The sequence below is a fragment of the Neomonachus schauinslandi genome, chromosome 9 (genome assembly GCF_002201575.2).
Source record: "Neomonachus schauinslandi chromosome 9, ASM220157v2, whole genome shotgun sequence".
NCBI classification, from domain to species: Eukaryota; Metazoa; Chordata; class Mammalia; order Carnivora; family Phocidae; genus Neomonachus; species Neomonachus schauinslandi.
In genome coordinates this window covers 72,806,206-72,831,913 of record NC_058411.1, presented here as the reverse complement: position 1 = coordinate 72,831,913, position 25,708 = coordinate 72,806,206, and the positions used below count along the sequence as shown (strand labels likewise).

General features: G+C 37.3%; 1 protein-coding gene across 9 annotated transcripts in view; it reads right to left on the bottom strand.

Annotated features, from left to right (window-relative positions):
• Positions 1 to 25,708, bottom strand: part of HNRNPC (heterogeneous nuclear ribonucleoprotein C) — a 55,137-nt gene that overhangs the window by 12,628 nt on the left and 16,801 nt on the right. For 5 of the 9 annotated variants that reach the window (XM_021695319.1, XM_021695314.2, XM_021695313.1 and 2 more), the window contains 3 exons: positions 15,128 to 15,405; positions 8,985 to 9,099; positions 8,339 to 8,386 (listed from right to left, as the gene is read on the bottom strand). In XM_021695319.1, the coding sequence (XP_021550994.1) occupies positions 8,339 to 8,386; positions 8,985 to 9,099; positions 15,128 to 15,368 (404 nt within the window). In that variant the 5' untranslated portion in view covers positions 15,369 to 15,405. The remainder of the gene's footprint in view (positions 1 to 8,338; positions 8,387 to 8,984; positions 9,100 to 15,127; positions 15,406 to 25,708) is intronic. The other 4 variants (XM_021695323.1, XM_021695321.1, XM_021695320.1 and 1 more) reach the window with 1 other exon arrangement.

Sequence of the window (25,708 nt, the reverse complement as noted above, 5' to 3'; positions counted from 1 at the left end):
AGTGTCTCAGCTTTCATACTATAGCCTACTGTCCAACCTAATAATTACCTATTGTTTCCTGCACTCCCAAGTCCTCCACAGAAGAATGAGAATTACTTGGCTGTCCATAACTGAGGGTCAAATGTTTTCCCAAGAAAAAAGTATGTCCCTCCTACTTACCAAGAGTCCAAGACACACAGAAAAATAAGCAAACAGCCCAAAATGAATGCTAAGTGAAATAAAGAATGTACTGTCAAAATTTTAAGTCGATACCACCAGGTTTATGTTGAAAGTATATTTGTACTAAACTATGCCCTTAACTAAAATCCTCCTAGCAACAATGACATGATCATGTTCCAATGCAAAATAAAACCATCAGAGGGGCTCAGAGGAAATCCAAAATTTCACCTTATGCTTAAAATGACATCTACGAAGGCATCCCTTAGCTTTCCCAAGTAGCTAAGAACCGCGTTGGTCTGAATCACATGGCTTTCCAAGTGGATGGTCTCACCCAATTCTTCAAAACCTAAATACTTTATGTGCTCTTCCTTCAGGGCCACTGCTACTCAGGATATCAGAAAAATGGAAAAAAAGGGGGAGGCAAGATGATAGCCCCACTAATCCCAGTAACATGGGGGAGAGGGGCTATGACCTATAGTCACTATTTCTGTAATTTATTAATCCAAAACCTAAAACTCTGTGTGCCTAGAACAAAATAAGGGCTTAAATACTGGTTTAATTATGATGGCTAGCCTCTTTCCTTGTCTTGCATTTCAATGGAGAGTTCTCTACCACTGTACTTCACCTCAACTACTTTTCTCCACTGTCTACTAGGATACCTTCTAGAAAAGCTGTAAGAGAAATATCAACAAAATTTTTTCCCAAAGTTCAAACAACTCAAGCCCTCTAAACCTTTCATGTAACCTTTACTAGTATAATCTCAGTCATAAAAGATAAAAATCTAAGCTATACTTATTTTCTCCCTTCAAAACACTTACTCTCATAACTTTAAATCAATTACACCAAGACCAGTCTACCTCAGAAATTCCTATACCTCCTTCTCCATTCCAACATTTACAATGTTAACTACTTAAAACATCTTTTTTCCCCTCCAATTTCTCTTTTCTAGCCATGAAGCTGTTTCTAAGTTATTTCTGCCTACGGGACATATGCCTAACGTGCCATACAAAGCCCTCTACAACCAACATTTTTTTTTTTTTAAGATTTTATTTATTCATTTGACAGAGAGATAAAGGAACAAGCAGGCTCCCCACTGAGCAGGGCACCTGATGTGGGGCTTGATCCCAGGACCCTGGGATCATGACCTGAGCTGAAGGCAGACGCATGCTTAACCTGAGCCACCCAGGGACCCAACCAACACTCTTTCCAGTTACAACTGGCTGCTCCCCAAATACAACCAGGGATATTTACAACTCTGTACCTTTACCCCATCTGTGGCAAAACCTCCTACTTAGTATCAAAAGCAAGTTGAAATATAGCACTTTGTGAAACTACCTGGGGGCTCTTTAAATCTTACCAGAGCATGGAGCTCCACAAAAGGCAACACTACTCGTCTTCCTATGACACAATCCTATACGATGAAGGGAACACAGCAGCTGATATTAATTCCACATCACTTTCTTCACTGTATCATATAATGCTTGCTACAACAGTTTCTTCATTAAATAACATATGGCTTGTCATACACGCACTGTATTTGATATGTGAGTTGATGTATTCCATTCTTTTTATTCATGGTGTGCCGGCATATTTACTTAATATACTTCGATATGGAATAAAAATAGCACTCTGAAAAAGCTCTGATGGAAGAATTTTTACAGTCCAATCACTTATACACTGTTTACATTATTATTCACATACCATATGCAATGTGTGATTTTTATTATAAAGTCCTCAGATCACACTGAACTAAAATCAGGATCTTTTTGAACCATCACTTACCAGATGTTTATTGTGTCTCAGCTTTCATATTATAGCCTACCATCAAACCTAATAAGACACTTTTTCCTGTGCTCTCAAGTTCTCAATAGAATAAGGAGAATTACGTGGCTGTCCATAACTGGGTAGTTTCCTTTTCATTTAAATTGACATATGACTCTCATACCATAGAATAAATGTACACAAACTTGTGCAACCATTACCACTATGTAATTCCAGAACAATTTCATGGGTTATCTTTTTTTTTTTTTTTTTAAAGATTTTATTTATTTATTTGAGACAGAGAGAATGAGAGAGAGAGAGCACATGAGAGCGGGGAGGGTCAGAGGGAGAAGCAGACTCCCTGCCGAGCAGGGAGCCCGATGCCGGACTCGATCCAGGGACTCCAGGACCATGACCTGAGCCGAAAGCAGTCGCTTAACCAACTGAGCCACCCAGGCGCCCTCATGGGTTATCTTGTAAGGGAAACAAAAGTGGGACCACAACTGATTAAAATCCATAGAATCTCAGTATTTTTCTAAAAATGGATGGTTTTTTACTTAAGGAAACACTAAATATTTGTGCACAAACAGTAAACACAAGTCAAATATGATTTTAATAATGCCAGTATAAGTATGGCAAACATCAATTCCGTGCATATGTCAGCCTAAGAACTTTCAGATCTACTTGTAGTATATCCCAATTTTGCTTAAAAGGTTAAGATTCCTCAAAAAAAATGAGCTTTAATGCCCGTGTATCTCCAATAACGTGCTAAATATTTTTTTTTATTAAAGATTTTATTTATTTATTTGAGACAGAATGAGAGAGAGAGAGCACATGAGAGGGGGGAGGGTCAGAGGCAGAAGCAGGCTCCCTGCCGAGCAGGGAGCCCGGTGCGGGACTCGATCCAGGGACTCCAGGATCATGACCTGAGCCGAAGGCAGTCGCTTAACCAACTGAGCCACCCAGGCGCCCTGTGCTAAGTATTTTTATTACAACACTTCTGGCACGAGAACACATACAGCCTTCTAATGATCCATAATTTCAAAAGTGAATGACTAAAACTCAATGTGGAGATTTTAATTAAATTAGAAATAAATTTCAAATTCAGTATTTCAAAGCAACTGCTCACACAAGGTCCTACAGCAACAATTTTCCTAAAAGCAACAAGATTCGCAATAGGACACAACTGAAATTGGATCTCTGTCAGAAGCTTACACGTTTTCAGGCTTTCAGCATCAACAAACAGTAATGTTTTGCACACAGGTATGACGCAACTCCCTTAGTTTTATACATAGATGCCCATCAATGGTCATCATTAAACAACAACAAAAACTACCTTATGGGGCTGTATCCTGCCAGAAAAAAATGTTTTGGTTAATGAATCTGGTATGTGAAACAGAGTGGACAGTTTGTCAAAATATTAATACATCTAACATGTATCAGCAATTTTTATTAAAATTCATCCCAAAATGTCCAACACCTATAAAATTAGGAATGGCCTTAGGAACAAAAACAAGACAGGCCTAATTCAGGTAATCAGTGAAAAAGGTAACTTACGGAAAAAACCTAATAATCATTTTGACTTTTACATCATTAAAATGCACAATCTGATCACTGTAATAATGCTAAGATATTAAGAAATACCTTTATTTAACTTTGGAAGAACAGCACCCTGTACTGAGAATCCTTCCGAACTATGGTAATCTTTAATGATCACAGGTAACAGTTTTAACTTTTCCGCCCATACTCCGAATTAAAATCACTGCAGGATGTAGCATAAAGCTACAGAATCTGATCCCGTTGTCTCCTCAGTAGACAACACACTAAAATATAAGTGACTTGGTTAAGTCTTAACATTTGATTACCCTCCAGTTTTAAAGGTAAAGTATTTACAATCCTTGGGACTTGATAAAAAATGCCCACTCATCCCCAAACAAAAATACAGGTCATTCTAACTCTCCTAAGAAAACAACTGTTAATTACATACTTCCTGATATCTAAAGTATATCTCCTTATACAACACCCAATGCTTCCTGCATTCTTAAAATTTGTCAAAAATCAGGCTAATGATAACTAAAATGCATAATGCCTTTAATGAAGTATTCTGCTCTTCTTTCCCACAACCCCCTCATGTTCCCTCATCCCTAAAGGAAAGGGAAAAAAAAAAAAGAAAATAGAACCTGAAATCTTATCAAGCCTGCAAATCTACCCAGCAGGTCAGACAAAATACAGGTGGCAGAGAAACATGCTAAAATATAACCCACAGTATCAAGTCTGTGGAAAGCAGATGAGATTAAGAAATATTATTTTAACTATAAATGGTACTGGGATTATGTTTATAAAAGCAGTCTTTATCTTTTACTGTGCACTATTCTTTTTTGGGGGGTGGGGGGAGAGGAAGAGAGAGAATCTTAAGCCGGCTTCACGCCCAGTGTGAAGCCCAAGGAGGGGCTCAATCTCACAACCCTGAGATCAGTACCTGAGCTGAAATCAAGAGTCACATGCTTAACTGATTGAACCACCCAAGTGCCCCATCTGTTCTTTTACATATATTTAAATTGAGATGTTTTAGAAGACAGAGTTAAAATAAAAAGGTGTCTAGAAAACAAACACTAACCATTGTTCATTTTACTATGCATTAGTTGGTAAGACTACTGTCACACATAAAGAACAAGTTATGCTACAGATGTTAGTTTTTTTGGGAAGAGCACTGGTGGGGTATCCAGTCCCTTCATTTTACTAAGTGTCAACAAAATAGTATGTGTCAGTGTTAATAGGATTAATAAAACTACTAATTCAGAAGTATAACTTTCAGCAAACTTAGCATGTAAGAAATCTTGATAATCAACAGGAATGAATCCTCAAGGTCTTCACTGATTGGCTGTTAATAGTTACAATATTTGGGCGTTGTTACATTTATAATGCAATTTTTAATTTTTTTTTTAAAGATTCTATTTGAGAAACAGAGAGAAAGCCCAAGTAGGGGAGAAGGGGCAGAAACCCAATGTGAAACCTGATCCCAGGACCCGGGGATCATGACCTGAGCTGAAAGCAGACGCTTAACCGACTGAGCCACCAGACGCCCTTAAAATGCAATTTCTTATCTTTCAGGTTTCCTTTAGTCTTCATACCCACTCTATTAGTAAGCATTATTTCCATTTTAGGGATAAGAAAATTGTGATTACATATGACTTCGGTCATAAACTTCTTTGCTAAATACGCCTTTGGATTCTTCAACTGTTTCGTTCCTAGGCCCTCTATCAGCTGCCTCTCTACCGTAAGAATAAGTAGACCTCAAAATCGCAGAAAGCTAGATAACAAAGAAATGATCTGGGGCGCCTGGGTGACTCAGTCGGTTAAGTATCTCACTTTGGCTCAGGTCATGATCTGGGTCCTGGGATGGAGCCAGTCATCAGGCTGTGTCAGGTTTTATGCTCAGCAGGGAGTCTGCTTCTCCCTCTCCCCCAGCTCATTCAAGCTCTCTAATAAAATCTTAAAAAACAAAAAAAAAACCCCAAACCTAAAGAAATGCCATATATGTCTTGAAACATTTATGTGAATTTTATGTTTTTAAGGGTATGACTAAAGAGATTAGGTAGACACTGATTTAACCCCACTTACATAGGAAGACCCAGAGCTTTCAGCTCATCTCAGAGCCAATTTTCTGCTTTAATAAAGAATCCAACACAGTTGATTTAGGATCATTATGTTAGCAACAAAGACAATAACAAAAGTCTTAACCTTGCAAATTATCTTCAGAATGACTTCTGAGAAGAAACTAATGCAATTTTCCTGACTAGTTCTTTTTTTGACCAAACAGGTTCATTTTCCCATCACAGACCTTAGTAATATACTTGAATCGGCTCTTTCCCAGATACTGCCTGGTTGTTGCTCGATTAGTTATCAGAAGTCTTTTTCTACTGGCTGAGATTAGAATGGAAGGAGAAAGACATTACTTTCACCAACCCTATATAAAATCAAGCAATACATCAGACTGACTAAAGTTATTCTCTTGCCTCTTGAAAAACGAAAGAGTGAGACCAATAGTGGCACTGCCACCAACTTTTAGGATCAAATAGCAGTGGAAAGAAATTTGAAGGTATTTCTGCAAACATCTAAATTTCTTCTCTATTCCCTGCTGTTTACAGCTCTTTTCAATTAACCCTTCAGAAGTCCTCACTCAAAACAATCTTTTCCGAACTTACTTATAGTGGGATGATGGTAGGGACGGTCCAAAGTTTTGCTGCCTCAACAGGACAACTAAAAAGTAAAACTTTAGATCGCTATTTTCATGAAAAAGGTAGGATTGTACATGTTAAAATTCTCTATCACTCAATTTAAAACAGGAAACAGGAGTTTGTGTGAGTCTATGGTACACCCCCAATTATTTATTATGTATATACATATATATAAATGTATTAGAATTTTTCTAAAGGGAGCCATGAACAAAGATACAGGCTAAGAATTACAGAAATGAAACTACTTCCCCATCCCTTCTTACTTGACTCTGACATCAAATTTCTTGAAAAACTTCAAAAAATATATATATATAAAGATAGCAGGAAGGGCAGAATGAAGAGGGGAACTCGGAGGGGGAGACAAACCATGAGAGACTATGGACTTTGAGAAACAAACTGAGGGTTCTGGAGGGGAGGGAGGTGGGGGGATGGGTTAACCTGGTGATGGGTATTAAAGAGGGCACGTACTGCATGGAGCACTGGGTGTTATACGCAAACAACAAATCATGGAACACCACATCAAAAACTAATGATGTAATGTATGGTGATTAACATAATAATAAAAATACATACATACATATATATACACACACACCAATACTCAAGAATCTACCTATATACCATGTATACCAGAATCCCTATAGGTATAGCTGGGCATGAGTATTTTTTAAGCAGAGTGTGTGGTGAAGGGTAGCTGCTTCAGATTAACTTAGTAGGTCTCAGTGCCTTCAAGTCACTCACCCAATGATCACATTTTCAGTAGCAAAGAGATAAAATGAGAACAGATCTGGGCATATTTTAATATTTTCAAAGTATGAGAATCACCATAGTTTTCAATATATGTATTCAAACATAAATAGACACAAATATGTGAAGAAATCTCTAAGGACAAATGAAAGAACCATTCTGATGATACATGAAGAATACTCAATCATGCAACCTTAATATGGCATTTAAAGATCTTAACAATGTAGGCCCAAACTATTTTTCCAGTCTTATTTTTTTGGCCTATTAATTACTAGCTTGTTGCAGTCCGTATCTCTCTCAAACACAAAAAGTATACATGTTCAGGCCTTACTCATAGCGTTTACTGACTGACTTGATTCCATTACCCAACTCCCTTGGCATGACTAATCAACTCAGTTCCAAAAGTTCTAGTTTAGGGAAACATTCCCAAATCAAGACATTATTTTTATTTCCAAAGCAAAAATTGATCTAATTGAAATTCTTATATATATTAACATCATACTTATGATTGGAATACCGAAAACCTAAGATGAAAAAGCAAAGGAAAATTCATACTAGATCAAGTCCAATATAGGAGGTATGCTCCATATACCTCCATATAATGCGTAATTAAAAAAGCAGGAAACCAAATAAACTTAGTATTTTCTTAATGTTCATGAGGACTAATGTTAACAGAATGCCAATGTTACTAGTATCTTTTGTGTATTATGTCATTCCCCAATAACTAACTCCTATATCATCACATCTAAATCTCTAATTCATAATTGTCCATAATGTATCCCTATCCACACATCTTCCGATTTCTCAAGTCTCTTCAACAAATACTAATGCTCTTCTGAAGGCACACACACACACACACACACAAATCAACCACTGTTCCTACCACCTTGGCTTTTAGAATGGTGTCAACCACCACCCCTAATCTACAAGTCTTCAACACTTTATATAACCCCTAAAGCAATTTATATTGTTAATTCATTTATGTATGCTTACTGTATCCTATTTTCTATTAGTTGGTTTGCTCAAGGGAGACTTACGGATCTTTTTTTAAGTAGTTTTGCTGTAATGCCCTACAATGCAAAGCCAAATGGCAAGTATGCAATAGGGAAATAATGAAGAGAACATGGAAATGCTAATTCAGTCCTATTTTGTCATTTGGCAAGTCTGGCACACAAACTCAAATATAATACTGGACATGTTCCCATATGCCCTGACACTATATAAACTGATTCTTTGAAATCAACAGAAATGTCACCCTAGTATAACCCAGACAATTTGCAGGAAGGTATTTTTCATTTTGTTTATCAAGGGGGGACTTTGACAACATGTTTGTTGTTCGTTACTACAAAGAGAATGTTCATTACAAAACAGAAAAATAAATGGTTCTTACTAAATGGCTTTTTACCAGAATAGACAAAACAACTTTAACATACCTGTCATAATAATCTCGTTGAAAGTCATAGTCCAAGTCAAAAGAGGAGCTGAAAAATAAATACCGAAAAGGATTAATTTGGAGCTGTTGATGTAAATTCACAATAGCAGATGGGAAAAACAAAAACAAAAAACCATGCAAAACCAACCATAACAAACAGATCAAGAGATTAGCATGGAATAATCCCCAATCATTCAAGCAACAAATCACTAAAATTCCAATCATCTTAGAAGCCACTGGACATGCAGCAGCTAATTTGCAAATTTAGGCGTAAATCTGCTACAATTTCAACATAAAACATAATAGCTAATATAAGAACACTGAAAAATACAACAGTAAACCAAACATTCTTATGCTACCCTCCCTTCCCTTTCATAGTTCCCAGCTTCTTATACAAACTGAACAACTCTCAAAGATTTCATTGTATGTTAAAAATAGCAAACTGCTCCTTAGTAAGTAAAAAATCTCAGGGAATTCTAGTAATTCTCTGGGAAATGGGCGAAAAGGAGGTATACTAATACAAAATTAATAAAGCATTTTTACACAGATAAAACATACTACAGTTAACCCTCCCCACATCCAGAAAACAGATAGAGAAGATGCCCACTGATGGACACAATGCAGTTATAAATAATAAAGTTCCGGACCTGAGTAGAGGGGACGGAGAAGGGTGTTCTGGTACTGACCCGTACATCTCCGCTGCAGATCGTTTCACACCTGCTTTTCCTCGGTTCACTTTTGGCTCTGCGGCCAGATTAATATCTGAAAAAACAAAAATGAAGATAAAAACTTTTAATGACAACTCTGTTGGGGCAGGGATAGGGTAGAATTTTAAACTACAGTATTTAAAGTTGTACATAGTATATAAATCAACAAAGGCCGAACACTGTATCTCATCCTTCCTTATGTAAGGCTAGTACTTAGTATTTCAATACTTTGTCCTCTGTACTGTTAACGTAAAAAGTACTCATTATATATAAGACATACACACACACACACACACACACACACACACACACACACACACTCCTATATAAGACACGACATTTCTCTTTGGTACCTTCTATCCTCAGCTCCCGCTAAAATGAAACTCTTGCTATTAAGAGCATATATTAGGAATCAATGAATGACCTCAGAGATATAAAATATATAGCAATTCACGAATTATTGATACCCTCAAATTATCCCCAAAGGCGAATTTTCATTCTCCTTACAAACAGGATCAGCTGTAAAAGTTGAATAAAAATAGTTAATAAATACTATTCAGGGGGCGCCTGGGTGGCTCAGTCGTTGAGCGTCTGCCTTCAGCTCAGGTCATGATCCTGGGGGTCCTGGGATCGAGTCCCACGCCTCATCGGGCTCCTTGATCAGTCAGGAGCCTGCTTCTCCCTCTCCTGCTCCCCCTGCTTGTGTTCCCTCTCTGTCTCTCTCTCTCTCTGTCAAATAAATAAAATCTTTGAAAAAGAAAAAAAAAAATTTGCAGACTTCATTAAAAAAAAAATACTATTCAGTGAATTGCTGAACCTTTACATACACATTTGTGTGTGCACTTGTGTGTCTGTGTGCACACGCACGCACAGACACACACACCAAGGGAGACTTAAGGGAACAAAGGAAAAGTCCTAGTTTCCATAAACAACTAATGTTATTAAAAACAACTATTCCAACATGGCCAGCTATAACCCTGCCACCCACTGCCTACCAAACAAAAGAATTCATATCTCTTTCTTATTCTAACAAGAATCCGTTGGTCAAAAGCCAGCTCTCCAAAACTTAGTTCATCAAATGACCAACTAAAAAACAGATTTTTAGTACACTATTTGCTGAACACCATTACATTTATGAAGAATCTGCAGAGTTCTTGGTTCACTAAACTCATTTCCAATTTTTAGCATCCAACGTTAACAACCTTGCCTTTACAGTTGACTTTTATTTTTATTTTTTTAAGTAGGCTCCAGGCAGTGTCCCCCAGCCCTACCCCCAGCAGGCCCACTCTCTTAGAACCTCAAATCTAAAAATGCATTTAGTAATCTTAATTTTAGTAAAAAACAAACAAAAAGGCATAGTTATTTTGAAACTGTGGTACTAATCACACATAAAATTTTTTCTTAAAAAAAAAAAGTGCTTCCTATTCTGCCTGAAAACTAGACAGAAGCAATTAAAATTGAATTATAAACACTTCTGGTGTACAGACAGTGGCTTCTATATAATTCCCATTATTTCAGTAAGTGGCAAATCGAGATTTAGGTCAAGAAATACATCAGATCACCTGGAGTATCTTGTGGTGCCAGAAAGCAAGGATGCAATGAAATTATAAAACTAAGGTCTCGGGGCGCCTGGGTGGCTCAGTTGGTTAGGCGACTGCCTTCGGCTCAGGTCATGATCCTGGAGTCCCTGGATCGAGTCCCGCATCGGGCTCCCTGCTCGGCGGGGAGTCTGCTTCTCCCTCTGACCCTCCCCCCTCTCATGTGCTGTCTCTTATTCTCTCTCTCAAATAAATAAATAAAATTTAAAAAAAAAAAACAAAAAAACTAAGGTCTCAAGGACACAGGTTACACTGGCCACAGATGAAGTATTTTGAGCTCTAAAGAAGGATATGGAATGTACTAAAACACACCAATTTAAATTATTAGAGGAATTAATATTATGGGGGCACCTGTCTGGCTCAGTCAGTACAGCATGTGACTCTTGATCTAGGGGGTTTTGAGTTCAAGCCCATGGATGGGAAAGAGCTTATAGAACTTAAAAAAAAAAAAAAAAAAAAGGCTAGGCAACCCTCTCGGGTTCCTTCCCTCCTTGGGAGCTTTGTACTATCACTTTGCTATTGCTCAATAAACCTTGCTTTGCTGCCCCTCCTACCCCACCCTCCTGCTAAAAACTTTCCAACATAAATGGTATTTCAGAAAAAGCAAATATTAGTGAGTTGTTCATTTCAGAAAAGTTACGCAGAAGGAAACGAGAAATCTACTCTTCTGCAACCCCTAATGAAATATCTAATCAATGATCATCAATGGATGATCACCATTAAGGTGAAAAATTGATGGGAAACTTTTTATCACAGATGGATCAAGATCTAAAACCTGAACCCAAATTATCCTTAACGTCACTAAAAATGGGCAACCATGTTAGGTTGCAATCATGTTAGGTGTGATACAATATAAAATACGTTAACATTATCCACTGTAACTGAATCAAGCCTCTAGATCTGCACAGTCCAATATAGTAAGCTGCTAGCCACAAGTCTCAATTCAGATGCATTTTAAGTATACATGTTTATATTTCTACTGGACAGCACTGCTCTAGATCTAGCAGTATTACACAAAACAGAGGTAGAGAAGAACAAATTAAATGACACCACAAAGGATCAAATCAGTACACAGTATGGAAGACACTGAGGCTTTCTTCAACAAATTAAATGTCACAAATTTTTTAAATGGGAAAGGAAGGGATGGGGAAACTCAGATTTAAAAGACATAAGGGGTGGGGGCGCCTGGGTGGCTCAGTTGGTTGAGCGACTGCCTTCGGCTCGGGTCATGATCCTGGAGTCCCGGGATCGAGTCCCGCATCGGGCTCCCTGCTCGGCGGGGAGTCTGCTTCTCCCTCTGACCCTCCTCCCTCTCATGCTCTCTGTCTTTCATTTTCTCTCTCTCAAATAAATAAAATCTTAAAAAAAAAATAAATAAAAAATAAAAGACATAAGGGGCAATTAAATCAAATGCATATGTGGACATGGATTGGGTCTTGATTTAAAAAAGTTTGAGACGGGCGCCTGTGTGGCTCAGTTGGTTAAGCGACTGCCTTTGGCTCAGGTCATGATCCCAGGGTCCTGGGATCGAGTCCCACATCGGGCTCCCGGCTCAGCGGGGAGCCTGCTTCTCCATCTGACCCTCTCCTCTCTCATGCTGTTTCTCGCTCGCTCTCTAATAAATAAAATCTTAACAAAAAAAAAAGTTTGAGACAATAAAGCCATCTAAATATGGATTAAATATTTGATGGTATTAAGGAATTACTGTGAGGTTTTTTTAATATGCTGTAAGAGCAGTGTGGTTTGCATTTTGTTAAAATTTCTTATCTGGTTGGATATATGCTGACGTCTTAAAATTACTCTAACAAAATTTAAAAGAAAACCAATAGAAAGAACAGATGAAAACAATTTAAATACTGGTATCTGTTAAACCAGGTGAGATGTGGGTTGCCTGGGTGGCTCGGTTGTTAAGCGTCTGCCTTCGGCTCAGGTCATGATTCCAGGGTCCTGGGATGAAGCCCTGCATTGGGCTCCCTGCTCAGCGGGAGGGAAGCCTGCTTCTCCCTCTCCCACTCCCCCTGCTTGTGTTCCCTGTGTAAAATCTTAAAAAAAAAAATAAACTAGGTGAGATGTACTTACACACGATTCATTAAATTCTTCTACTTTTGTGTTAAATTTCCATGACAGTTTAAAAAAAACAAGTGTCAAAAGAACCCTGTCTTTATGATGCAAAACTCCTGTTTTAGTTCATTTTCACTGCAGCCATTTTACAGATGCCCAAATTTTATACATGTATTTTCCTATACTTTGGGTATAGGACAAATGGGTATGAAAATTTCTTATGTATTCTCAATTACAACTATTCTATGTATCTTCAATGTCAAGGATTACAAGGCTCTCTAACTTCCAATATTTTTCCTTCCCAATCCAGTATGGTTAGGATTTTTTTTTTTTTTTAAGTTTTTTTAAAATTTATTTGACAGAGAGAGACACAGCGATAGAGGGAACACAAGCAGGGGGAGTAGGAGAGGGAGAAGCAGGCCTCCCGCTGAGCAGGGAGCCCGATGCGGGGCTCAACCCCAGGACCCTGAGACCACCACCTGAGCCGAAGGCAGACGCTCAACAACTGGGCCACCCAGGTGCCCCCAGTATGGTTAGGATTTTTAAAAATAGTATTTAAGAAGTGTTTACAAATTACACAAAACTTTTATTCTAGCATGAAAGAGCTCTTCATGAAAGAGCCACTGAGAGACCATAATCAAACATTCAAAATAGTATAAAAAGTGAGGGGCGCCTGGGTGGCTCAGCCAGATAAGCATCCGACTGTTGGTTTTGGCTCAGGTTATGATCTCAGGGTTATGAGATGGGAGCCCCGTAGGGCATCATGCTCCGTGCTCAGGGGGGTCTGCTTCAGATATTTCCCCTTTCCCTCTGCCCCCTCCCCCTCACGAAAATAAAATAAAGAGGGAGGCTGGGGAACTCAAGTTAAGTGTCTGCCTTCGACTCAGGTCATGATTCCAGGGTCCTGGAATGGAGACCCACATCTGGCTCCCTTCTCAGTGGGAAGCCTGCTTTTCCCTCTTCCCGTGCTCCCCCTGCTTGTGCTGTCAAATAAAAAAATATTAAAAACAAAACAAAAAATCTTAGAAGAGCTGCTCCTGCTATGAAGAGTAATGCTGTTTACTACAAGAATGGAGCTGTCACTTATTTAAAAAAAAAAAACTGTTGAAACTTTACAATAAATCATGTTATGTAAGAAGTATTTATTAAATACTACAAACATTATGAAATGCTGAAGTTTTGTGTAGTACTGTAGGGAAACACCAACATGGGAACACTTAAGGGGACAAAAATCCACTGCAACCTGAAGAGAGGAAGCCAGGTAGAAAATAAAACATTTAAGGTGGAATTAAACTTGAACATTATGCATTTAAAAAAACCAAATACAAACTCCTGAATATGCTGAAAAGAAAATGAAAATTTAAATAAGCCACCACAGGAATAATCAGAAAACTCTCAATTAAAAAAAGTCTCAATTATGAATTGCTATAAACTTTATAAATCTAAAGTAGTAATTTTGTTTAACTGCTAAGCAATACCTTATCAACAATGGAACTAGCCATTCTTTGGCACTCAAGAGGTCTGTGTGCTTATTCCCTCTTATTCATAAAAAGCAAAAAGAAATAGACTTTTGTCTTACAAACCTTTCAGCTTCCCTAATATTCATACCCAGGAAAATATAAGCTATATAAAATTAACTATGATTCTGATAGCAAATCTTAGCAACTGATACGTGGTTAGAAAACTATTCAAGGAGATGAAATTCTACAATCATCAGGAACATACTTATGTGCTCTAAAATCTTAATATGTAATGAGATTTTCTAAAGATTAGAATATAAACATCTGAGCAGAGCTCAGATCTCATCTTCCAAACATTTGAACATGGTAGATCAGGAGACCCCTTATTGGGGAAACTAACACCTAAAACAAAACCAGTTTGTACTGCTAATGCTAAAACATATGCAACAGTATCTTTTATTGAGCGTAACATGCTAGACTTGTATTAGAAGCTTCTCATGAATCATCCTAATTAATCCAAATTCTTGGTAACACCAAAGTACTATTACCTCAGGTAAGAACAGAAAACAGATTACGTACTCTACCTCCGTTTTAACAGATGAGAAGACTCACCAAATTAGGTGGACTGCCCAACACACAGTTGTGCCAAGCAATCTGATCCACAGCCCATGAGTGACTAAGCTATAGTCTTTGCCCATTCTACTGTGAGCGGGAGGACAGCTATTTAGGCAGCAACTGTACCTGACGTAGTATTATCATTCCTATCCTCCTGACCTTACTCAAGACCACCAACTTGTTATCCAGTTTCTGCTACACGAAAAGGAATAAAATCCTTATTTAGCCAGTTATACCTATAACCTAAATTTTTTTTACTTAGCTTAATGAAGAGAAAAACAGAAGCATGAACAGGAAAACCTTGTATCTCAATTAAACAGTCAACGAAGAAATTCAACCCAGATCTTACCTAAAACCTGGCCAGCAATCATTCTGCCATCCTCTCCTGCCACAGCAGCCCGGGCATTTCTCTCATTAACATACTGAACGAAGGCAAAGCCCTTATGGACAGAGCAACCAACAATTTTGCCGTATTTTGAGAAGATCGCCTCCACATCAGATTTCTTGACCACAAGAGTATTGAGATTCCCAATGAATACACGGGAGTTCATGGAGCGAGGATCTGTCTTGTTGGTAACATTGCTGGCCATTTTCTTTGATGATAAGGTTCCTCACAAAGCTGAAAAACTAGAAAGGAAAAAAAATGCATTCAGGTGGGGAAAAAAAAAGATAAAATCAAAATACTCCTTGATAAAACTTTCTACTCTTTATTTTGAACCACTGTGACTAGAGTATCAGTGAACATAAAGAGCTCTCACAGCAGCAAGTACATTACTATTTTAGAGAGGAGAGCTCCTGAATATATGCATCCTTATACAAATTCAGGCTCCATCTTCCCTAGTCTATTCCAGCAGCACTAGACTACCAGTTCACGGGACAGTGGGTGGGGAAGACTACTAGCAACACAATTAAGGATATTATTCATTTCAAATGAGCCCTCTCTGTTCTGAAGTCCTCAAGCAATTTAGAACCCCTTAAGCTCTCTACCACCAACTTTTCATTGTATTTTTAACCTTCCCTGTCATACTAACCTAACCATTCTCTGCCATATATCAAGAATTCCACCTTCTTATACATTGCTATTATTAAAATGAGGCTCACCTATTCCAAAGATCTACAAAACTCCAAATTCTGCCCACAAACCATTCTTTAACTAAATTTGTTCAACAGACACTCTCCCCTTCAAGTATAATTAACTTTATTATACTAAGGCAATATATAGACCCAAATCATTCAGTCTGGAAATATTTCTGGTACATTAATTGATTTGTAATATGCCAGAGATACCTTAAGTAACAATACCATCATTTTATAGAATGCAATGACTCTTGACCTACTTTTTATGTGATAATCTACAAAATACAGCTAGGATATTTGTTAATACTAGATGGTGATGATGATAAAACTGGCAGATAAAACACTGCATGAATCAAAAGAGGACCAAGAGAACTAAGAAGAGTACAACTTTCCTCAGACTGTTTCAAAACAAAAATTTTTTATGTATATGAAGGTTCAATCATAATTACATGGAGATTCATGATACTATCATCTTTCAGGTCTTTTTCAAGTGGAAACATTTTGACATTCTTTTAGCTTTTGTATCTGCTGCTCCTTCCCACTCCAACTACCAAAACTAAACAGAGTTTAAGATGGGCCCGCATTCTTAAGATTTATTTCCCATTCATCCCTTTGACACTCAAATGAGATACCAGTGTCTAGTATATTATCTTTCCAATCCCCAGGAGAATGACAAACTAGTTCATGGATTATGTAAAAATATCTTCTATATACATATATATGTGACAAGAGGTAGCATAACATCATTTATACAGACTAATATTCTGATCCTTAAAACACCTACTCATTTCACAACTAGTACCTAGATTTTTTAAAGCTGTTAACAATTGCTTTTCCCTCCTACCCTTTCTAAAATTCAAGAAATTGTCTTTACTTGATTTTGGTTTCTGAATTATAGCTTTATAAACAAGTTAATTTTTTTAGACTACGCAATAAAAATTTACCGAACAGTAGCACAGTTACCAACACCCTTTCAACTCTGAGTCCCAGAAAGCATCTTTAGAATGTCAAAAAAAAAAATGTAGTGAAAGGCCTAACTGGTTTCAAATATTACTTGCTGGTTAAGGTATGCTATTATTTTAAGTGGGGAGAACTTAAGCCAATTTTCTACAAATATTTTCACCAAAAATAAATATTCTACATATTACAGTAAATAATAATAAGTATAGGAAAAATCTTCCTAGGTTGAATTAGCAATTACCTGTGAGGGGAAAGAGGATGGTTCTACATGACATCAGGAAACTGAACAAGAGTGTAAAACACCAAACAATAACGTCCTCTTCAAATATACTCCTTGGAACCACAGAACGGAAATCGGGACTATTCTCTCACTTTTTACAAAGATGGTACATAGCTAGTACCAATCTAGAAGTAGACAATTCATTACATATAAAGAATGCCTTAGGATATTAAGGATTAATACCCATGGAACTCCATTTGGAAAGGCTGGTAAAGAAACATCCAGATACACAAGTAAAAAGGTGCTAACAATGGTTGCCATCTCTGAATTTCAGTATATAATCTATTTTCTCCAATTCTATGTGGTTACTAAATTTGCTACAAGAATCATGAATTGTTAACAGAAAAATAATAATGACCTCAACCTCAAAAGCTTGGCTAAAGTCAGTGGAATAGCTTTCAATGCCCATACTTACTCTAAGAATTTATTCAAGATCTGAGCAACAGTAAAAACAAGTGAACCCACAAAGGTCCATTAATCTTGCTCCAAGGAACACATCTTCTAAAGAATAAATTACTACAAATTTATACATTTTTCCCTGAACATTTATTGAGTATCTGTTAAGTACTAGGTACACCAAGGCCATTTCAGAGGAAAAATAGAGACAGGATTCCTCAGAGTTTACACACTAATGATACCACTGTTTAAAATTTTACTGAAGAGGGAACATATTTCCCAAAATTTTACAAATAACCAAATGAGCTTAGGTCACATTTCACCCTACCTCTATTCATTAAGGCACCTTACCCATGAAATATCTGCTGGGGGGGGGAGGGTAGTGTAAAATGGTCAGCATCCTAAATGCAAAGAAACTACTGCAGGCAAGGGGAAACCCCTGGGTTTCCTAGAAGAAAAAGCAACAGCAAAGCAGTTTTTGAACCTTCCTGAATCCCCACATAAAAGCAACTAGATAGTAAACTTGGGTGTCAAGGAACCCCAATGGTACTCATAAAAACGTCTTAAGGTGCCAGAGCAGCTTAGTCTCTAAAATCTCAAAACTCAGAGCCGCACGTGCAGCATTCCATTCTTAAAACCTTTCCAAACCCCAAAGTAACTATTATTCTAACTTTATAGTAATCACTTTAATTTTACCTGTGTGAGGGAGCAAGCGCACGAGCAGGGGAAGGGCTGAGCAGGGAGAGAGATGAGGAACTCAATCCCAGGACCCTGAGATCATGACCTGAACCGAAGGCAGACACTGAACCGACTGAGCCACCCAGGCACCCCTTTTAGGTAAGTTTTCCTTCCATCCCTTTAAATTCAAATTTATTCTTTGAAGAATACAGGGTACACGACCTGAAGTTTCCCAGTCTGGATTTTCCACAATTTCATACTCTTAGTACAATTCCACATATTCTTCTGTTTTTTCCTGAAATTGGAACCTGGGACCAAAGCCTTGATCAGATCCATGCGTGAATCTTTTGGAAGACTATATATAAATGACATTGTCTTTTTGTGGTTATTAATGCTTAAATTCTACACCTTAAGTATTATAGTTTCTTAGGTTTATCTCTCATCTATTACTTAGAACAAGTTTCTCTTGCATGTTGGTAACAGTTTGCCTGTGCCCTCTTATTTCTAGAGTCGGTTCTAAGTTGGTTTTGCTGGGTATAAATTTAGCACTGCATTTTCTTTCTTTAAATATGTTATTATTCTATTTACTTCCAAACTGTCACAGGGTCATTCCAAATTGTAAACCTTGCTGACAAAATTGTTTTTACAGGCTTTAGTAGTTACAGGATTTTTGCTTTATGCTCAGCGGAGAATCTGCTTCTCTTCCTTTCTCTCTCCCTCTGCCTCTCTCCCTGCTCGAGCTCACTCTCTCTCAAATAAGTATCTTTAAAAAAATTTACAAGTAAAAAAATAAGAATAAAGCAAGTTTCAGAAGAAAACGGGTTAACTTTTGCTTTTTACCTTACCTCTGTAGCGTATTACATTCTACATGCATTTTTAATTTTTAACAACCTGGTATTCTAATTACCAACAACTATAGTCTTTAGAATAATCTGCAAATCACTTTAGGGGCACCTGGCTTCCTCAGTCAGGAGAACATGCGACTCTTATCTCAGGGTTATAAGAGATTACTATATAAAAAAATAAATAACTGCAAATCACTTTAAATAATGTGGGAATTATGATTAAATGTTTAGTCAAAGGGTGCCTGGGTGGCTCAGATGGTTGAGTGTCTGACTCTTGGTTTCAGCTTGGGTCATGATCTCGGGGTTGTGGGACTGAGTCCCTTGTTGGAGTCAGAGCTTGGTGGGGAGTATACTTGGAATTACCTTCCCGTCTCCCTGTGCCCGCCCCCACACCCTGTGCATGCATAATCAAGGGGTCTCTAAAATAGATAAATAAATCTTTAAATAAATGTTTACGTCAAAAAGCAGTATTACAGTTGTTCAGTAACAGGAGACATACATAAACTATTCACATAAAAATCATACTTAGGAAAGAGCAAGACTCTGCTTTTGGTTAATCCTTATCATCTATAGTTCCTCAAGAAGTCCAGTTCCTCAAACCAGTTTATAAATTCCACAACCAGAAGTTTCTGGCACGTTCTGAACACTCAATATTTCCTCACAGACGAAATTAGTCCAGTCATATCCTTTTAAGTTTTCTCAGAGAAAACCTTTTTAAAAGTTTTAATGTTAATTCTAGTTAGCTAATATATATGTTTCAGGTGTTAACAGAAAAATCATTTTTTAAAAAAGTTTGTCTTTATGTAAGTAATCTCTACACCCAATGTGGGACTTGAACTCATCCCAGAGATCAAGAGTTGCCTTTTCTTCCAACTGAGCCAGCCAGATGCCCTAAATTTTTTTAAGTCAAATTCATTCTACTTGTACACAGAATAAAAAAAGTTTCTTTCCTAAAATTGGTTTCAAAGAGAAAAATCAAGAGTAGATTTCTGGGGCACCTAGGTGGCTCAGTTGGCTAAACTTCCGACTCAATTTCAGCTCAGGTCATGATCTCAGGGTTGTGGGATCCAACATTTGGGCTCCACGCTGGGTGTTCAGTCTGCTTAAAATTCTGTCTCCCTCTCTCACTGCCCCTCCCAACTCATTCTCTCTCTAAAAAGAAAAAAAAAAAATAAAGAGGGTAGATTTCTGAAATGATTATGTTCCATTGATACTGTGCATCCTATTTTTGTGTGTGTGTGCATCCTGTTTAATTCACTACTGATGATTAAGTGAATCTGGTTTCCAGCAAAGCAGAATTTGAACACAATAAAATAAAATGGAATAAAATGAACATTTTCCTAATGGTTATTTGGGTAGTAGCACTCAAAACTGTAGTCCATAGGTGCATATGAATACAGGTGTTTGTATACTATGTATTTTACATTTATATATACACATATTTTCATACCATGATTTTTTTTTATACATGGGGCATGAACTCATGACCCTGACATCAAGACCTGAACGGAGCTCAATAGCTGGATGCTTAACTGATTGTGCCACCCAGGTGCCCCTCATCCCATGATTTTTATCATCAAAGTATCACTAAGGCATGTCTTATCTCATGGGGAGTCTGCTTCTCCCTCTCCCTCTGCTCCCTTTTGTTCTCTCCCCTGCTCTGCTCTCTTGATCTTAAATAAATAATAAATAAAACTAAGAGATTTTAGTAGCAGTGTGAAGGACAAGAAATGCTTAAGATTTGTGGATATATTCATGTGCCCCTGAATTTAAGTTACTTTAAAAAGTAACTGAGGGGGGCGCCTGGGTGGCTCAGATGGTTAAGCGTCTGCCTTCGGCTCAGGTCATGATCCCAGGGTCCTGGGATTGAGTCCCACATCAGGCTCCCGGCTCGGCGGGGAGCCTGCTTCTCCCTCTGACCCTCTCCCCTCTCATGCTGTTTCTCTCTTGCTCGCTCTCTAAAAAATAAATAAAATCTTAAAAAAAAAAAAAGTAACTGAGGGATGCCTGGGTGGCTCAGTCTGTTAAGTGCCTGCCTTTGGCTCGGTCATGATCCCAGCATCCTGCTCAGCGGGGAGCCTGCTTTTCCCTCTGCCTGCTACTCCCCTGTTCATTTTCTGACAAATAAAAAAAAGAAATATTTCTATTTCCACTCCTGCCATTCCAATTACATCCTAAAACCAGTAAGTAAAATCTACATCTGGTTAGAATGTCAAACCTGTCAAAATTTTGTTTTTAACTGTTCATTCTGAAGCTCGTGCTATTCTCATTCTTTGCCCTCTTGAGACAAACCTATCTTGGATTTGCAATCTAGGTAAAAGTTTGGTAAATGTTTGTAACAACTACCCCATTTAAGTTAGCATTAAATCTCAAGTAAATTCTGCTGGGAAGAGGTGCAGTAAGGTGGGAGAGGCAGATTGCATGATCTGATTATTATGAGAGGTGTTGGATTTTGTTAGGTGCAGGGCCAAATTCAATTTATAACTGAAATCAAGCCTTTAGCTTCCTTTCCTTTATTTGCAGGGCAATAAACTCCACCTGTAGTGGAAACCGATTGGAAAGACAAATACTTGACATAAACAGTGCCACTTATTCAGACTGTGTTCAGTATCATATGTAGGCACATTTACTACAAACAAAAAAGCCCATCAGAGAAAATAGGTAACAAACCACAAGATGTTTCTAATGAAGATTTCAGCCAATCCTCTACCTGTTCACCCTATTCACCTAGGCTACTCACAGTTATACTTACTCATACCACATTATGTTAGTCCAAAAAAAAAAAAAAAAATCAAATACAGTATCTGTATGGCTTATGAAATGTCAAATCATACTAACTAGAGAACAAGGGAAATAACTTGCCTCAGACAAGAAAATTCAGAACCCTACCTCAGAACTTTCATTACTACCCCTTAACTAGCCTATACATTCAATTTGAATCAGATGCAACTACCATTATTGGCTGTTATTTCCCATCTTTCTGTGAAGAATACAAAAAGCAAAATATCACTAGATGGCAGCAACGAGTTGGCAATTTTATAAAAAGATGACTAAATCTGGAGTCCAAGGTTTTCTATTTTGCACTGCCTTTCTTTCACAACATGTCAAAGTTTCTCAGTACCTTTTGGATACTATAAATTTCCCCTTCTACTTAGGGCATCATCATCTGCACTCAAACAAACTGAAGTTCCTATTTTGCCCATTTAGGTACTCTTTCACATTACTCTATCTGGCCCTCCTTTGTTCTCTACCTATGTATCTTTATTGCATTCATCAATTATTTCCCTCTGGCTAAAATGAACTGTCCATGTGTCTGCAAAAAGAAGAGTATACTTTAATCTGCTCCATCCCCAAAACTTATTATACATCAAAACACAGATATGATATCAAGGTCAAGACTACTAGCATGAGAAAATAGAATATTGTGGTACCTTTAGGACATTTTCAGGACATAAAAAGCTAAGTTGGCCATTTTTATTTTCTAAGTAGGTTCCACGCCCAGGGTGGAGCCCAACACAGGGTTTGAATTCATGACCCTGAGATCAAGACCTGAGGTGAGATCAAAAGTGAGACGCTTAGCCAACTGAGCCAGGTGCTGGTCATTTTTTTGATAAGCTATTCTAACTGCTTTGCCTAAGAATTAAAACTAAGAGAATACTCAAGATATTACAAATTACAGAGAGAAATAGATAATTCAATGGTAGCACATAGCTATTAAAAACCAAAAAAACCTCGAAAAACGTAACTCAGTATACAAAAATAAATTAATAGATGGATCAAAATGTAAATGTAAAAAACTACATACGCAGTTGTCAAAACCTAAATAACAGAAAACATCCAACAGTCCCAACAAATATGAACAAGAAAAGGGGCAGGAAATGCAAAACAAATCATAAACATGAAAAATTTTAATACTGTTAAGAATTAATTCAGACAACTGTCGATACATGCTAATATCATTGGGGAAAAGCTTGTTGGGAAGAAAAGGATTTACAGGATCTCAAAATATTACCCAAAAGAATACTGATTACAAAAGGGAAAAAATGTACCTTTACAATGGAAACATAAATGCCACCACTTAAACCAACTGATCTGACATTACATGCCTCTTGGTGTGACAAAATTAAAACACACATCGCCTATGCAATATTCTTGGTAAAATATTTGAACCTGCACATAGGGAAACAGACAATTTCAAGTTTGTAGAGACATTATACAACAATATTAACTGGTTGGGACTCCTCAAACATACATACATACATACAATGTAGAGGCCTTTTCTAGATTAAGAAAGCAATGTGTGAACCTTGACTGGACACTGGATTGTGAACAACTTTTTGGTGACAGGGTATTTTATTATGGACTGTATACAAGAGAATATTAAATTGAATCAGTGTTAATTCTCATTGGCTTGATAATTATTTTGGTGATATAGCTTATCTTTATTCTTAGAGGAGATGCAGGCATGTTCAAGTGCCTAAGTATCATGCCTAAAACTTTAACATCATTCGGGAAGGAAAAAAACCAAAATAAAACACCACACACAGAGCAAACATAGCAATCCACCCAGTAGCTACCAGAACAAGAAGGCTGGAAAACGGATGGTGTATTTTACGTATGTAATATTACCTGTTCCAAAGTTTATTAAAGCTCCTATTATAGCAAACGGAAAAATGATACATACCAGGTAACACGCTTTAGCACTTCCCACAAAATATCAAATTGTATTTTTTGTTGTATTTTCTAATATAAAAATGATCATCCAATGGGGTTAAAAGACCTGGCACTCCCACGGCTGTACTAAGTAAACCAGTACATTTCTGTAGGTTCCTCTGAAAATTCTTAAAAAGTGCCAAGCAATGGGCAGGCCTACATACTTGCATTAACTAAGCAATTGGCAATGTTGAATTTCAGGTCATCCTATGTTTGGAATTGAAAGAGAAAACTCTGAACATCTATTAAGTTCTAAAAATCCCTGTTAACAAAAAACATTACACAACCACTTAACAAAAACATACTATAGAAATCTAGGTGAAAAATGTTTACAATACAAAGACTCTGAAACTACATATGGTAATGATTCCATTTTGCTAAAAATGTTATCAGAAAATACAGGTATATAGGTACACCTATAGCTGTAAGAAAGAGATGAACCCAAACACCAAAATATTAAGTGGTTAAAAAAATATATTTTGTTTTATATACATATTTCCTTCAAGTCTTCCTTAATAAGCATTTTTATTATAAAAGATTGTTCCTGTCAAAGTATAAACATATTATGAAAAATTTTAAAATGAAGGTCTTCAATATTCCCAGAATCTCAAAGAGGAAAAACTAAATCATGTAGTTCAACTGCCCCTCTGCAATATTCCCAGAATCTCAAAGAGGAAAAAACTAAATCATGTAGTTCAACTGCCCCACAGATCTTCAGAGGATGTTAGAATCCCCTTACAACATCCTTGCTCACTAATAATCTAACCTCCTGAGAACTGCCACCAAAGTCAAGGAATTCACAATATGATATTCAATTCTAAAACTTAATTGGCTTTTAACTAATTTCTTCCTTTAGTTCCATCCTTCCTTTAGTGTCCATTCATTAGCATTAAATTTTTTTTCTTTAACGTAAATCATCTTATTCAAACTGTTCCCTATCCTCACCATCTTCTACGAAAATAAAAAATGGTGCCTTGTAACAAATACAATTTAATCTGTCAATGTCCCTTTGAACACAGTAACAATCCAAATTTGGTTGCTCTTTCAAGAATGGAACACATTGGGCGCCTGGGTGGCTCAGTCGTTTAGCATCTGCCTTCAGCTCAGGTCATGATCCCAGGATCCTGGGATCAAGCCCCACATCAGGCTCCCTGTTCAGCAGGAAGCCTGCTTCTCCCTCTCCCACTGCTTGTGTTCCCTCTCTCGCTGTCTGTCAAATAAATGAATAAAATCGTAAAGAAAAAACAATGAATGGAACACACCCTGGATGCTCTCCGATGCTACTGTTTCTGGTAACTTTTGCATTGTCAACACATGCAGAGTTCACTAAGTAAACCCCTAATTCTTCCACATTTATTAATATAACGCTAACTTCCTGTATTGGGACAACTACTTTGTTGGGTTTCTTTACATCTAGTATAGAGCTTTACATTTCTTTTCTTTTCTTTTAAAGATTTTATTTATTTATTCATGAGAGACAGAAACAGAGGGAGAAGCAGGCTCCCAAGGAGCGGGAAGCCCGATGCGGGACTCGATCCCAGGACCCTGGGATCATGACCTGAGCCAAGGCAGACGCTTAACCATCTGAGCCACCCAGGCACCCGAGCTTTACATTTCAAATACCATTTCATCCTCCTACATATAGTTCACTGCCCCTAGTTCCAGCATGAAGAAAGTTTCAGATTTTGATTTTGTTAAGTATTAACAATCTCTTACAATTATATATTCTTCACTGATTTGTTCACCATACTGAGGAGTCTTACCCTTATCATTTTAAAAAAGTTTAATATCAACACAATTTTCCTTCAATAACAAAATTTTTTTTTCATGTTATATACTAGTTTTAAAACAATGACAACGAACAAAGTCAGTCCCAACTGTCTTTTCGCATATTTTCTGTATACTGAAAAGTCCTACCCTGGTTTAGTTTTGAGCAGGACATGGGTTAATAACTCAAAAAATTGCAGAACAAAATTTAGGT